Source organism: Odontesthes bonariensis, chromosome 1 (assembly GCF_027942865.1).
Source record: "Odontesthes bonariensis isolate fOdoBon6 chromosome 1, fOdoBon6.hap1, whole genome shotgun sequence".
Lineage (NCBI taxonomy): Eukaryota > Metazoa > Chordata > Actinopteri > Atheriniformes > Atherinopsidae > Odontesthes > Odontesthes bonariensis.
This window is the reverse complement of record NC_134506.1, coordinates 26436783-26449042: the sequence shown is the minus strand read 5'-3', so window position 1 is coordinate 26449042 and position 12260 is coordinate 26436783. Positions and strand designations below refer to the sequence as shown.

Here is a 12260-nt window from a genome sequence, read left to right as displayed (position 1 = left end):
CTTGAGACGCTGTGTCGCATGCTGAACTTTGGCCATGGCCTATTTATAAAACTAGCTACAGTTACAGCTAGACTATTCCTGACACAGTGGAGGAACTGTGGAACACATTTCACATCTGAGAAAAAAATCATGTGAGTGGACAACGTGTGGTTAGATTTTGCTGTGTGCAGGCCGGGGGAAGGAATGTGGGACGTGTGAGTGACCTAGACAGATGGAAGTGTGTGAAAGACGACAAATAGAAAGGATTCTTCGAACAAATAAAATGTTTCCGTCTTTGTTTATTTTGGTTTGTTTCTTTGTGTGTTTTACTTCCAAATGTCTAGATGGTGTGAGGCACAGGAGGCTAAAGTTTCACTGTCAGGACAAACCAGGTTTGTGTTCGGCTTTTTGTGCATGCTTGTGTGGTCAAAACAGAGCTGACATCTCATGATGAAAAAGAGCCCTCTGTTGGTCATATGGCAGAAAGGTATGAGGCAGACTTAAACTGAAAACAGGCATAGCACTACTGTTCGATTTAGAAGGTTAATATGAAATGTTCTTCAGGAGACACTTTTTCAAAATTAAGGGCCTGGTGAGGGGAAATGTGTTATCTGGTTAAGTGAAGTCTGACTTGAATTCTTAATTTTCAGCTTGAACTTAGCAAAAATAAGGCAGACAAACAATTTGTTTAATAAATCGCAAGTTCTGTTAAACGCCACTTCGTATTCTGTCATGAAAGAATAATAATATAATAATTAATAGAATAGTAATAAATAATAGAATAATAGAATAATAACAAATAGAATAATAATTTTAAAAATGCTATGCTGAAATGTACGGAAACATGCAACCAAAAAAAAAATCGTAGGCTTACTTTCACTAGGATCTGAGGCATTTCGCCCAACTTTATCAGCTTTTTCGTTCTGTAAACCAATAAGTGTAATAATTTAATCGATAAAGATACGACCTGTGAAGAGGTTTATAATTTGTAAAAAATTCTCAAAATTTTGTTAAATAATTTCTTATTTGAATTCTTTCAATTAAATGACACGAAACTAGAGCTGTATTGTTCAACGATAAAAAAAAAAAAATGTATGACTGACTGCGGTGCAGCGCTTTCTCAAAGGGACGATATGGCCTTACGTCAGTGGACCCGACATTAAAATTGTCTAAAAGCCTCAAGACCGTACACACCAATACTGAATCTTCAAGCAGGAGCCAGAGCATCATATGAGGAAAAAAAAGTACAATCACTGGACCTCTTTAATCTGTGGAGTTGTGGTTAGTTTTTCAACAATGACTGTCATCACACTTCCTGATTTCACTTCTACAAATCACATGTAGATGTAACCGGACTGGTGCGAACAATAAATCAAGCAACCCTATTCCTCAGCGCGATGACGTAATTTCATGCGGAACCCACGATTGGCTGAGCTGACAAACAGGTAGTGAAGTATCCGTGGAACATAAACAAGCTGAAGCTGGGTACTGTACCCTTTTTAATGCTTTAAGCTAGTTTTCTGAACAACAAACTGCTCAGCGTTCATTTGACCACTGCAAGTCTTTGTTGCTGCATAGTCGAGAAAAGGCAAGTTAAGATTTGAATATTTTACTTGATCAAACTAAGTGTCTGGGATCTGTACGTTTAAGTTTGGTATTGGGCTGATGTTTTATGGTAACTTTCCAATAGTTTATTTTATGTCAGCGGAATGGTAGGCGCACACTGTAGCAAACTTGTTCAAACTTGTCCGTTGCCGTCGGTGAACTTCTAATCTTTGTGCGCTTTGGGATAGGTCAAACGCTTCCAAAAACTGTCTTTTGAAACGGTTTCATAAAAACAGCAAGTTGTTTCTTACTGAGTGTGTTGATGTGCTGTTAACCGCCCTTAATCTTGTTTATCTTGCATTGCTCAGGATTTGTTATCGATAAATCCAAAAACGTTGCTGAGCCTCAGAACTAAATGTTTAACAAGGGACAAGTGTTTTTTTTTTTTTTGGGGGGGGGGGGGGGGGGGGTTGTTCCTTTTTCAGGGAAATGCTAAATTAATTTTCACTAACTCACTTGTAACCTACAAAGAAGTGAAATAAATGTCAAGTTACGTAATAATTGTAATAATTGGTAATCAGTTACCAGTCTGTCAGTAAGTTTAAGAGTTGGTTTTTAGTCTATCTTCATCCCATAAGGGTTCAACTAGATAATTTTTTAATGATAATGACACTTGGTTTCCTGTACCCTTCCACCTTATTGGTTCAAGACTTGTCCAGTAAGGCCTCCTACTTATAGTCCATCCATCTGTTTATTCAAGTGCCGCTATCATTTAATGTATTTGTTTATTTTGAAAATAAATTGCATGTCTTGGCTCATTCCTTACATTTCAACTCGTAAATTATGTTGAGTTATATTTGTGTTGTAATTTTCTTTACCTTGGCCATGTCACTTAGCACTAAGCTACTGTACTGAAACGTGGAGGACGTGGGGGATGATGTCTGCCTCGTTGCTTGGTGCTTAATGTGTTATAAGTTGAACATGTATTTTCAGCACTTTTGCTGACTATAGTTATCTATTTTCCAGGCGAGTCAGACCTGCGTTGTCATCTGAGTTCATTTACTGTTAAACTAGTCCAGGTGATATATCTGAGGCTTCAGCTAGGCTACATTTTGTGTTATTACTTAGAGAGAGAGATTTGCAGGGTTAAAATTAAAAAAAAAATTCTTTACACTTTCTTATTTCATTGTCTTCAGAACTGCACGTGGCAGCCATTTTCAGCCATTGCATCTCCTTCGGTCTCTGTGTGTGTGTTAGTAGCCATGAGTTTTTACGATGGTACATCTCTATACAGAGAGCAATGTAGAGATGGGGTTTTAATGTGAGTGTTGCGGAACTCCCAGATTCTGATGTTCCCTCCTGAGTTCAGGATAGAAAAATGTTCGCAGAGTTGATTTGTTGAGGAATCTTATTATCTCATTATAGATCAGCCATGAGACTCCACTTTCTTCTTCTGGTCTGTCTGGTAGCAGCCCTGTCCTCTGCTGCTGTCATTTCACCTCCGTAAGTACAGAAATAACAGGAGGGAAGATTGTTTAATGAATGCCGTTTTTTCTGACTCCCTTTCAGTTTTAGTTTGTTGATATTTGCAGCAGCTCTCAAGAAGTAATCTTTTAATCCTGCGTGTCATTCTATATATGATTAATGAATTAGGCCTAACTGTAAGCTGCAATAAATTGTCTGTGTGTTTCAGCCACATGTGGTCCAAGCTGATCCTGACCCACCACTGGCCCAGCACCTTCTGTTCTGTGAGTTTGTCTGTCTTCCTTTTTTAGTTATTTTGTTCATTTTCATCATTTTAGGTGTGCAGTTTTACAGGTGTTATTGCTACGAAAATACTATTCAAAAAAAAAAAAAGAAGGATAACATGCGAGTCATGGTGCCAGGTCCAGATTTGATCGCATTTATACATCATCTCTTATGATTTAACGTCTGTAGCGAAAATAATGAGTTTGGAACTTTTCTCAGGTACTTTTTACTCATTTATTGTTTACTTTAGATTCAAGAGTCATTTTATTTATCACTTTATCGTCTTATTTAGCACAAGGTTGTGTAATAAAATTACAAGTCATCATGCCACAAAAAATGATCAAAGACTCGAATGATGTGAAAAAAAAGTAAGTAAGTTGTGTTGGAGAAGCAGGAACATGTCTGACAGACAAAATGTAGAAGTGGCAGAGCTTTGTAACTGTCAGCAGTGTCCCAGGGATTTCTTCCTCTCGAAGAGCAGCAACAAACACGCAGCTGAATGCTGTGTTGGCAAATGTGTTGACATCTCAGTAGAACATAAATTAATTCATTAACGAATGAATTAATGAATGGAAAAAATTTAAATAGTACCCACAAACGCGCCTGAGCAAAGGTGCAGTCAGTACCATTGGAGTACCTGTGCTTCCTCAAGAATTACAGGCTGTTCTGTTCCTTCTTGCTGACAGCCTCAGTGTTGCATTTGCAGCTGAATGTTGTTCATTGAAACTTTCAGGTATCCATAGTAACCTCGGAGTGTTGATAGACTCAGATCTGACTTTCAGCAGCCACATCAAAGCTGTCACCAAGGCAGCTTTTTACCACCTCAGAAACATCAACAGAATTAAAGGTTTCCTCTCCCAAAAAGACCAGGAGAAACTCATCCATGCATTCATCTCCGGTAGACTCGATTACTGTAACGCTCTTTTAACTGGACTTCCCAAAAAGAGCATTAAACATCTGCAGCTCATCCAGAACGCTGCTGCTAGAGTTTTAACCCGGACTAAGAGATCTGAACACATCACACCAGTTTTAAAATCTTTACACTGGCTTCCAGTCAGTCACAGAATAGATTTTAAAAGCCTGCTGATGGTTTACAAATCCCAGAACGGTTTAGGCCCAAAATACATCTGTGATATGTTCAGAGAATATAAACCCAGCAGAGCTCTTAGATCCAAGGACTCAGGTCAGCTGGTCCAGTCCAGAGTCCAGACTAAACATGGAGAAGCAGCATTTAGCTGTTATGCTGCAAATAGGTGGAACAAACTGCCACTGGAGATTAAACTTTCACCAAATGTAGACATTTTTAAATCCAGGTTAAAGACATTTCTTTTCTCATGTGTCTATGCATGAAATATCTTTTAACTTATCTAGACTGTTGACTGTTTGTTTGGTTTATTGAGTGGTCACACGTAAAAGTATTCACATAGGGAAAGAAAAATAAGTGTCCTGCAAAAAGTTTAATTCGAACAAATAAAAGAAACCGTGTGAGAGGTTTTCTTCTAAATTGGTATCCTCATGGGAAGAGTCCGTAAAAACGTCCGCAGCTTAGTGGTTAGACTAGAAAAATAAAGTGTTATCCTCATGGGAAGGGTCGGTAAACTTATCCACGGCGGTGGTCAGACTATCAAATTGTGATTTGGGGTATCCTCATGGGAAGAGTCCGTAAAAACGTCCGCAGCTCAGTGGTTAGACTAGAAAAATAAAGTGTTATCCTCATGGGAAGGGTCGGTAAACTAATCCACGGTGGTGGTCAGACTGATAAATCATAAAGGACACAGGGCAAGAGTTTGTTATTTTTAATGAAACTGTGGGGGTGGTTCGCCATTTGAAGAGATTTTTGCTGTGACAGAAAACAGATCTCAAGTGGTTTGTGCATATTGGGGTTGGAATAGAAAAAGGGGGGGGAAGTAAGATAGGGTGTTTCAGAAATTGGTGAAGTAAAACGAGTGGTGGACTGGGAAATGACCCCGAGCGAATCAAGCGCACAGGAGTTTTAGGCTTGTGTAGAAGCTTCTTGATACGGGTCCTACCACTCGGGCACTGAGCCCTTCACCCATTCTGACTAACACGTGTTATAATATCTACATATGTCATTTAAATTATTTTATTTGTTTCTCTTTTTATTATTTTATGTATTTTTAATGCTTCTGGCACTCCCTGCTGCAATGCTTTTATTTTATGTAAAGCACTTTGAACTGTTTGTACATGAAATGTGCTATACAAATAAATTTGATTTGATTTTGATTTGATAGTACTCTGTCACCTCCACTTTTTCTCCCAGGATGGAGACAGTGTTTAGCTTATTCCTGATTCTTCTAAAATCTACGGTCATCTTTTTTGTTTTGTTCGTGTTCAAGATGAGTCGATTCTTCCCACACCATGCCACAAAGTGGTCGGCCCGTTTCCTGTACTCAGCCTCTTGTCCATCACTTATACATCCAAAAGCTGTGAGTCATCTCAGTATCTGTGAAGATGACAGGACTCTTGAGTTGTGCTGGAAGCCTTGCTCCAGTTCAGTCTTTCCAGCTGCTTCTTCACCTGACTGCTGGAGAAGACAGAGGAGGTTTCATCGTGTACTGATGTTGGGGTAGATGTTGGTGAGGCTGTGTTGAGATCCTTGACAGAGGTGCAGGATGACACTGGAAAGGTGTCAGGTCCATGAAGCTGGAGGCAGGTGAGGCCCGTGCTGAGTGTTGTTCTGAAATGAATCTATTGGGGGAAAAGAAACACATTCAACTCAATGGGCCTCATGCAAGAACATTTTCGTATTTTTATTCTAAATTTCTCTCACTTTTTTCGTGAGAAGGTCTCGTACGAACACGCCACGTCAGATTCAACAAGCGCTCTTAACTTCGGAAAAAGTGTGTAAATGACCTGCTTAAATGATGAATCACACTCGTGCGTATCTAAGTTCACGTGCACGAGAATAGTAGATTTGCATACTCCACGCCCTAAATGATACCATATTAGGCAGTGCTTCCTCTCTCCTGTGCCAGGAAGTGTTGAGTCATGAGAATGACATCAAGGCGCAAAAAGAACAACTTTAGGGGCTCTGAGATTGAAGTTCTGCTTCCAGAGATCCAAAAAGGAAAATCTGTCATTTTTAGCAGTGTCAGCAGTGGAATTACGGGACCTGCTAAACCGAAGAAATGGGAAGCAATTACGAGTGCTGTTAATTCCGTGTCACCTGTAGTTTGTAATGTCACCGAAATAAAAAAATAAATGGTTTGATATGAAAATGGCTTAAAAAAAAAAACGTCTCGCCCTGGGCAGGCGATCGATGATTGCAACTAAAGCCGTGCAATCAGTTGTTGCCTCATCATGATGGCACTTTGATGGGGTGGTCCATGAGGGGGGTCTTCTGGCACCACACCTTCTGGTCTGCCTGGGCTGGTTCAGGTAGTAGGAGACCCTCGTTCATGGCAATATTGCGCCATGAACGAGGTATCGAGACACACCCACCTGGCCTTCAGCTCAGTGCGCTCCACGACAGCACGGGTGCTTTGATGCGTATATGTATCTCGTGCTCCAGTTATGATTGGCAGTCCAGCCACGGCATGAAAGTCCCTCTTAATTTGTACTTGTTGGACAGCGGTGTATGGGAATTTGATGTACCATGGGTGATAAACTGATGAGAGTTTTGATGACCAAAGGGAGCGCACGACTCACAGAGGACTGGGACACCCCCGATCTGTCTCCAATCTCCCTCTGAAAGGTTCCAGTGGCCAAAAGTCCAAGGGTGGTGAGGACCTGGACGTGTGGTGGAATTGGGTTTGATCGGCGTGTTTTTCTCTGGAGTTGTGGCTCTAACAAGCTGCATATTTGTAGCAGCACAGTCCTTGGGAATCTTAATCGCGATGTCAGCCATTCGTCTGTCTACACTGTCTCTTCCAAGAGCCTGATCCGAAAGTAGCAAGACAGCCGCTGGTTACGCTTCCCATTGACCTTGTTATATACAGATTCAAATGAACCTTCAATTAGTGCACAATTTAAGTCAAACAGAATAATGTCAGCATAATTATGGGGTATAATGTATATTTATTTATGTTTTCTTCAAAGTAATTAAATATACAATCCATTTAGTCAAGCAAACTTGATTTGAACAACAGCGAACTATTTTACGAAACTCCTACGACAGCTCTGGATCACTCGTAAATTCTGTTCGTACCTGAAAGAAAACGTAAAATACGAAAAGATTGGTGAATGCGCAAATTCTCTTAAATCACTCGTACGGACGATTTAAGAAGAAATCTGTGCGTACGAACGGTTCTTGCATGGGGCCCATTGACTCTGTTCAGACTTTCGTCAGTCTGACCCCCCCCTCCTTCACCTTAAAACAAGCAATCTTTGTAATCCCTGACTACACATCCCTCATGTTGCTCTGCTGGAGCTTGTTTTCCACCTTTTTTCTTTGCACTTCTTTCCTCTCTCTTATCCTCTTTTTCAACTTTTCCCCTGTACTCCTCAATAACTTTCTTTCTCCCTCCCTGAGGGCTTTCTTCGTCTTTGCTGTCCTCTCAACCCCCAGCCGGTCTCGGGGGATGGCCGCCCTTCCTGAGTTCTGCGGGAGGTTTCTTCCTGTTAAAAGGGAGTTCTTTCTTCCCGCAGTCGCCTCGTGCTTGCTCAGGATGGGGGATTGTATCGAAGAGAACTTTCCATGCAATCTGTTGGTTTCCTAGGCAACTTTTTTTTTAATCGGCCTTTTATGAATTGGACTTTAATACATTTGATTTGATTATATTACAATGAATTGAATTGTTATTGGCTTGAATTGGACTGAACCTTTTAAAGTGCCTTTAGATAATATTTGTTGTGATTTGGCTCTATGCAAAGAAAACAAAAAAACTGAATTCTTCATGTTTAGCAGCCTTTTCAGGTCATTGTGGATCCAGGACTTGCCTCGCTGTCCTTGTGGGGATGATGGCCTCCACACAGATGTTTGTGTAGCCTGTCACTTTGGAAAGTATTTAGTTCATGTTTAGATAAGTCCATTTCTGCTCCAGAAAAGATGCTAAAGGTATGTTAGCAGGATGAGGGTGCAGACTGACCATTAGCTTTTGCCTGCATACATACTGTTGAATCTGTCTAAATGAGCATGTTGAGTGATTCATCTGGCATGGTGAGCCATCTCTTCTGGCTGAAAGAGCTATCGGTACAGTGAGTACCAAGAGAGAAGTTACAATGACCAAATCAGTGCCATGGGCGGGACTAACATTCATGTCAAACTGGTCTGGCTAATTGTTGGTCTGCAATCATTAGTTTAGGGAAGTAAAATCCCAAACATGTACTCTTTTGTCACCTTGTGATGTTGAAGTCATGAGACTAGCTGTGTGTCAGCAGTCTGGTTTGATTTGGTAACTTTCTGTGTGGCGGTTGCATCAGTATTCAGTTTCCAAAAGTTACAGCATCAGACGCACATCCCTTATTTAGTCCCAGAGGGCCGGTGCTTCAGGTCAGTTTAATATTATCTTCCTGATTGTGTCAGGAGAAAAGGTTTGATCTTACATTGTAGCTGGTGCAGAGTTTGATCATTTTTTAGTTTATTGGCTCAGGGTGTCTCCGTCTTTCGCGCGTTTCTCCGTTGTGTAGCAACCCCTCCTTGATGTGAACGGGGCTGGACCAAATACTACTCATCTGTCATTACACCACAAGGCAACATATACCTCACACCCACATTATGAATAACATCAACAAAACTGAGCATTACATTGTAACCTCTTTGAGCACAGAACCTTTTGCAGTGTAAGACGGCATCGGTTTCAGTTTTGCAGCACATGTGATAACGTCATAGTGGTGATTAATTTAATAAATGATCTAAATGACTGCCAGTTTTAGTTCCTTTGTAAGACTGTTTGGATTATTTTGTTTGTTGTATTGTATTTTATCGTCATTGCTTTATTATCATTATTATTATTATTATTTGATTTTGATCATTACTGGTGTTATTATTAGTAGTAGATGGTATTTATTCATTCATATCATTAATTTACTTTCAGATGGAACATTGTCACCTGAACATTAGCTACTGGACACTACATGGACTCTGGTAAGGGTGTGTGTGTGTGTGTGTGTGTGTATTCTACAACGTCAACCATTTATTACTGTATAAAACCGGCTGTGAGAAAATGAAGCATCGAGCGAAACAGGTCTTAAATGTTCATTAGTTGAAATTCCTTTTTATTTTCTTTCATTTGATATATATTTTGATCTCGCTCTGTGAGTAAGAGGATTATGAACCTTTCTGTGTTGCAGGCCAGATAAAGGGATCGACTGCAATTCATCATGGCATTTCAACTCCTCCCAAATAGAGGTAGAACACCGTTCAGACTGAACATATATATAATTTGTTGTAAAACCCATAAAGGTACATTATCTTTTCCTATACTGTCTTAAAATTGGTTTATTGATTAGAAAACCAAACTCCAGTTTGCGCCAATGAGATGGAGGCTGCTGGCAGCCAGGGCCGAGAGAACATGGGAGAATGCTTTTTTTCTTTTGAATAGCAAGAAGATTAGCTTCTTAGTTTTGAACCAAATTAGAGAAGGCAAAGAAATGAGTGTGTTACCCCGTCCTCCAACATTAAATCTTATTCTAAAAGATAAAGAATAAATTTATGTGTTTTTTTTATTTTTTATTGTGCTTTTAGGACCTGCTTCCAGACATGAAGAAGAGTTGGCCCGACTTGATTAACCCTTCGTCTGCTAGCTTCTGGTAGATCCGATGTGTCAAGCTTTCACTCTTGCTTATTGTGGCTTGTGGCCTTCTAGCTTTAAAAAGCGGTGCTCTGCTAATGCCACATGTGTCGGATTGTTTTGTTTTGTCTGCTCATCTGTTTTGCAGTGAATGCTGGAGTTGGATTTTCTAATTGTACACAATGAATTTAATTAACTTTTACTTTGTTGGTTGAACAGTCCTGATTTTGTAATTGAACAGTCATGAAGGATAGACATGATTATATGATCTTATTTTCGGATTAAGATATATTTTCTTCATCTCTAATCTCAGTTCATTTTTATGTATTTTACTGCCCCAAGATTCACTTCTCCTCCGACTGGCTTCAGGCATTTATTGTGAAGTCATTGTTGTTTTTCAAGTTGGTCTGGAAGTTGATTTTCTAAGTGACAATAGCACAGCGACTAAAATATAAGGCTTGTAGACGTTACTGTAATAGCATTTCTCATTATTAGATTTCCAGACCTGATTAATAACTGGCAGTAGATATGCCATGATCTTATAAAGCAGAGTCTTCTAAATCAATACACAAGTGGTCCTCACATTTTGCAGTAATACCCTGATTTCAATGTGTATGTAAAGTAGTAAAACGTATTGCCTTTTTCTTGTGTATGCCTTTTTAACAGGAAATATGAGTGGCACAAACACGGCACATGTGCAGCCAAAGCAGCTTCATTAGACAGCCAGCATAAATACTTCAGCAAGGCACTGGAATTATACCACAAACTGGACTTGAACAGGTACGCTACATGCGCATTGACACCCAGCCCTTCTCTTGGAAACAAGGTTTATTTATCTGCCTCTTTGTATTGATGTGATGTTCCGCATCTTGTAAGCTCTCCATGTTTGCCATCCAGAGCTTATGCCACGCTCCGTACTTATTTGAATTCTCTCTGAATAACGGCATCATTGCTTCAAAGTTTCAAATGGAAATTGTGTTTCTATTGTTGCAGCATCCTGAAGAAGTTTGACATTACCCCCTCTGAGAAATACTACACTGTAAGTGTCTTTATATGAAACATTGGATTAGAAAAATAGTGATAGATGAAGTTTAAAAAATGGAATCATTTGTAAGAAATATGCCAGGGACAGACGAAAGTGCCTCCCGCTGCTGCATCTTACCTGTTCTCCTCTCTCTGCTCAGTTGTCTCAAATTGAAGGAGTCATTGAAAATTTCTATGGCATCAAACCTAAGATCCAGTGTCTCCATCCTACAAAGGTAAAAGCACCTAATTTCATTCAAATAATCCAAATGTCGCTTTTTGTCTCAGTTGTGCACGATGCTACTTTTCCAACAGCGTGTAAGTGACATTTTGTCGTTTTCTGTTGTTGACAGGATGCTGATGTCCAGATTTTGGGGCAGATTGAGATTTGTTTCGACGCCGACTTCACGCTGCTGGACTGTGAGAAACGGCTTACCGTGGAAGCCATGTCAAAGGGAGGTCGGGGTGATGACAAGGGTGTTTTCAAGGCATCGGGATTCAGTGTGTGTGACCATGACACACCGATTTACTACCCATCTCATCCATAAACGCATACATATTTCCTCGTATGCACTGTGACTTAGCATGCACGCACACTGATCATTAATTTCATTCTGCTCAGGCTTCATAATGAGCGTCAAAGCTTTATCGATAATTGTAGAAATTATTCAGTGCAGTTTGATTGAAATACTTGAAGATAGTTTACCACCAAATGAATTGTTATTTTTCTTTGCTACAAAATCCAGGGCCCACACATGCACACTACATCATGCCATTGTGCAGCGTTGGAATGAACCTCACGTGTAAATGAGTTTAACAAGGGACACTTTAGCACAACACGGAGCATTATTGGTCAGTTTTAGTTTCTGTACGATAGTGTAAATCGTCGTAGTTCATTTGTGTTTACTGCACGTGTTTTTTGTTTTTGTTTTTGGGGGATTTTTATGGTTCCTTTTTTAAGTCGAGTTTGATTCAATTTTAGTTAGTTCACAAATGCCTCTTTGGAAGGACAATGAAATTCCAGGACATTAGAATTGATAGTCATGTGAATCCATATTATTGAATTATTTTGCACGTAACACTGGAAGAAATGACAAAATGTAGACAAATGCCTTGTAACATCTGTATATTCCATGTATTCTAAACTACTTGATAATCATCAATGACGACCTTTGGAGCTTTGCCAAGTACATGCACTTACGTTACTTTTTTCCTGATTAGTTCCATCTCTGTTGTACATGCTGTGTACAGTAAAGGTGAAATTTCCTTCTG

General features: G+C 39.8%; 1 protein-coding gene across 1 annotated transcript; it reads left to right on the top strand.

The window, feature by feature from the left end:
• Positions 1–1421: 1421 nt before the first annotated feature.
• On the top strand, positions 1422–12254 carry rnaset2 (ribonuclease T2). The gene is made up of 10 exons (XM_075462330.1): positions 1422–1567; positions 2950–3027; positions 3218–3272; positions 9270–9319; positions 9526–9583; positions 9920–9984; positions 10632–10745; positions 10959–11004; positions 11150–11224; positions 11342–12254. The coding sequence occupies exons 2-10, from the start codon at positions 2957–2959 to the stop codon at positions 11534–11536; spliced, it is 729 nt and encodes a 242-aa protein (XP_075318445.1). The 5' UTR covers positions 1422–1567; positions 2950–2956; the 3' UTR covers positions 11537–12254.
• Positions 12255–12260: the final 6 nt, after the last annotated feature.

Bases quoted from the DNA above. Each gene is read 5' to 3' on its own strand.
- rnaset2 (XM_075462330.1), top strand. From the start codon at position 2,957: ATGAGACTCCACTTTCTTCTTCTGGTCTGTCTGGTAGCAGCCCTGTCC. The intron at 3,028-3,217 runs GTAAGTACAGAA...TGTGTGTTTCAG, and splicing joins GCTGCTGTCATTTCACCTCC to CCACATGTGGTCCAAGCTGA. The intron at 9,320-9,525 runs GTAAGGGTGTGT...TCTGTGTTGCAG, and splicing joins TGGACACTACATGGACTCTG to GCCAGATAAAGGGATCGACT.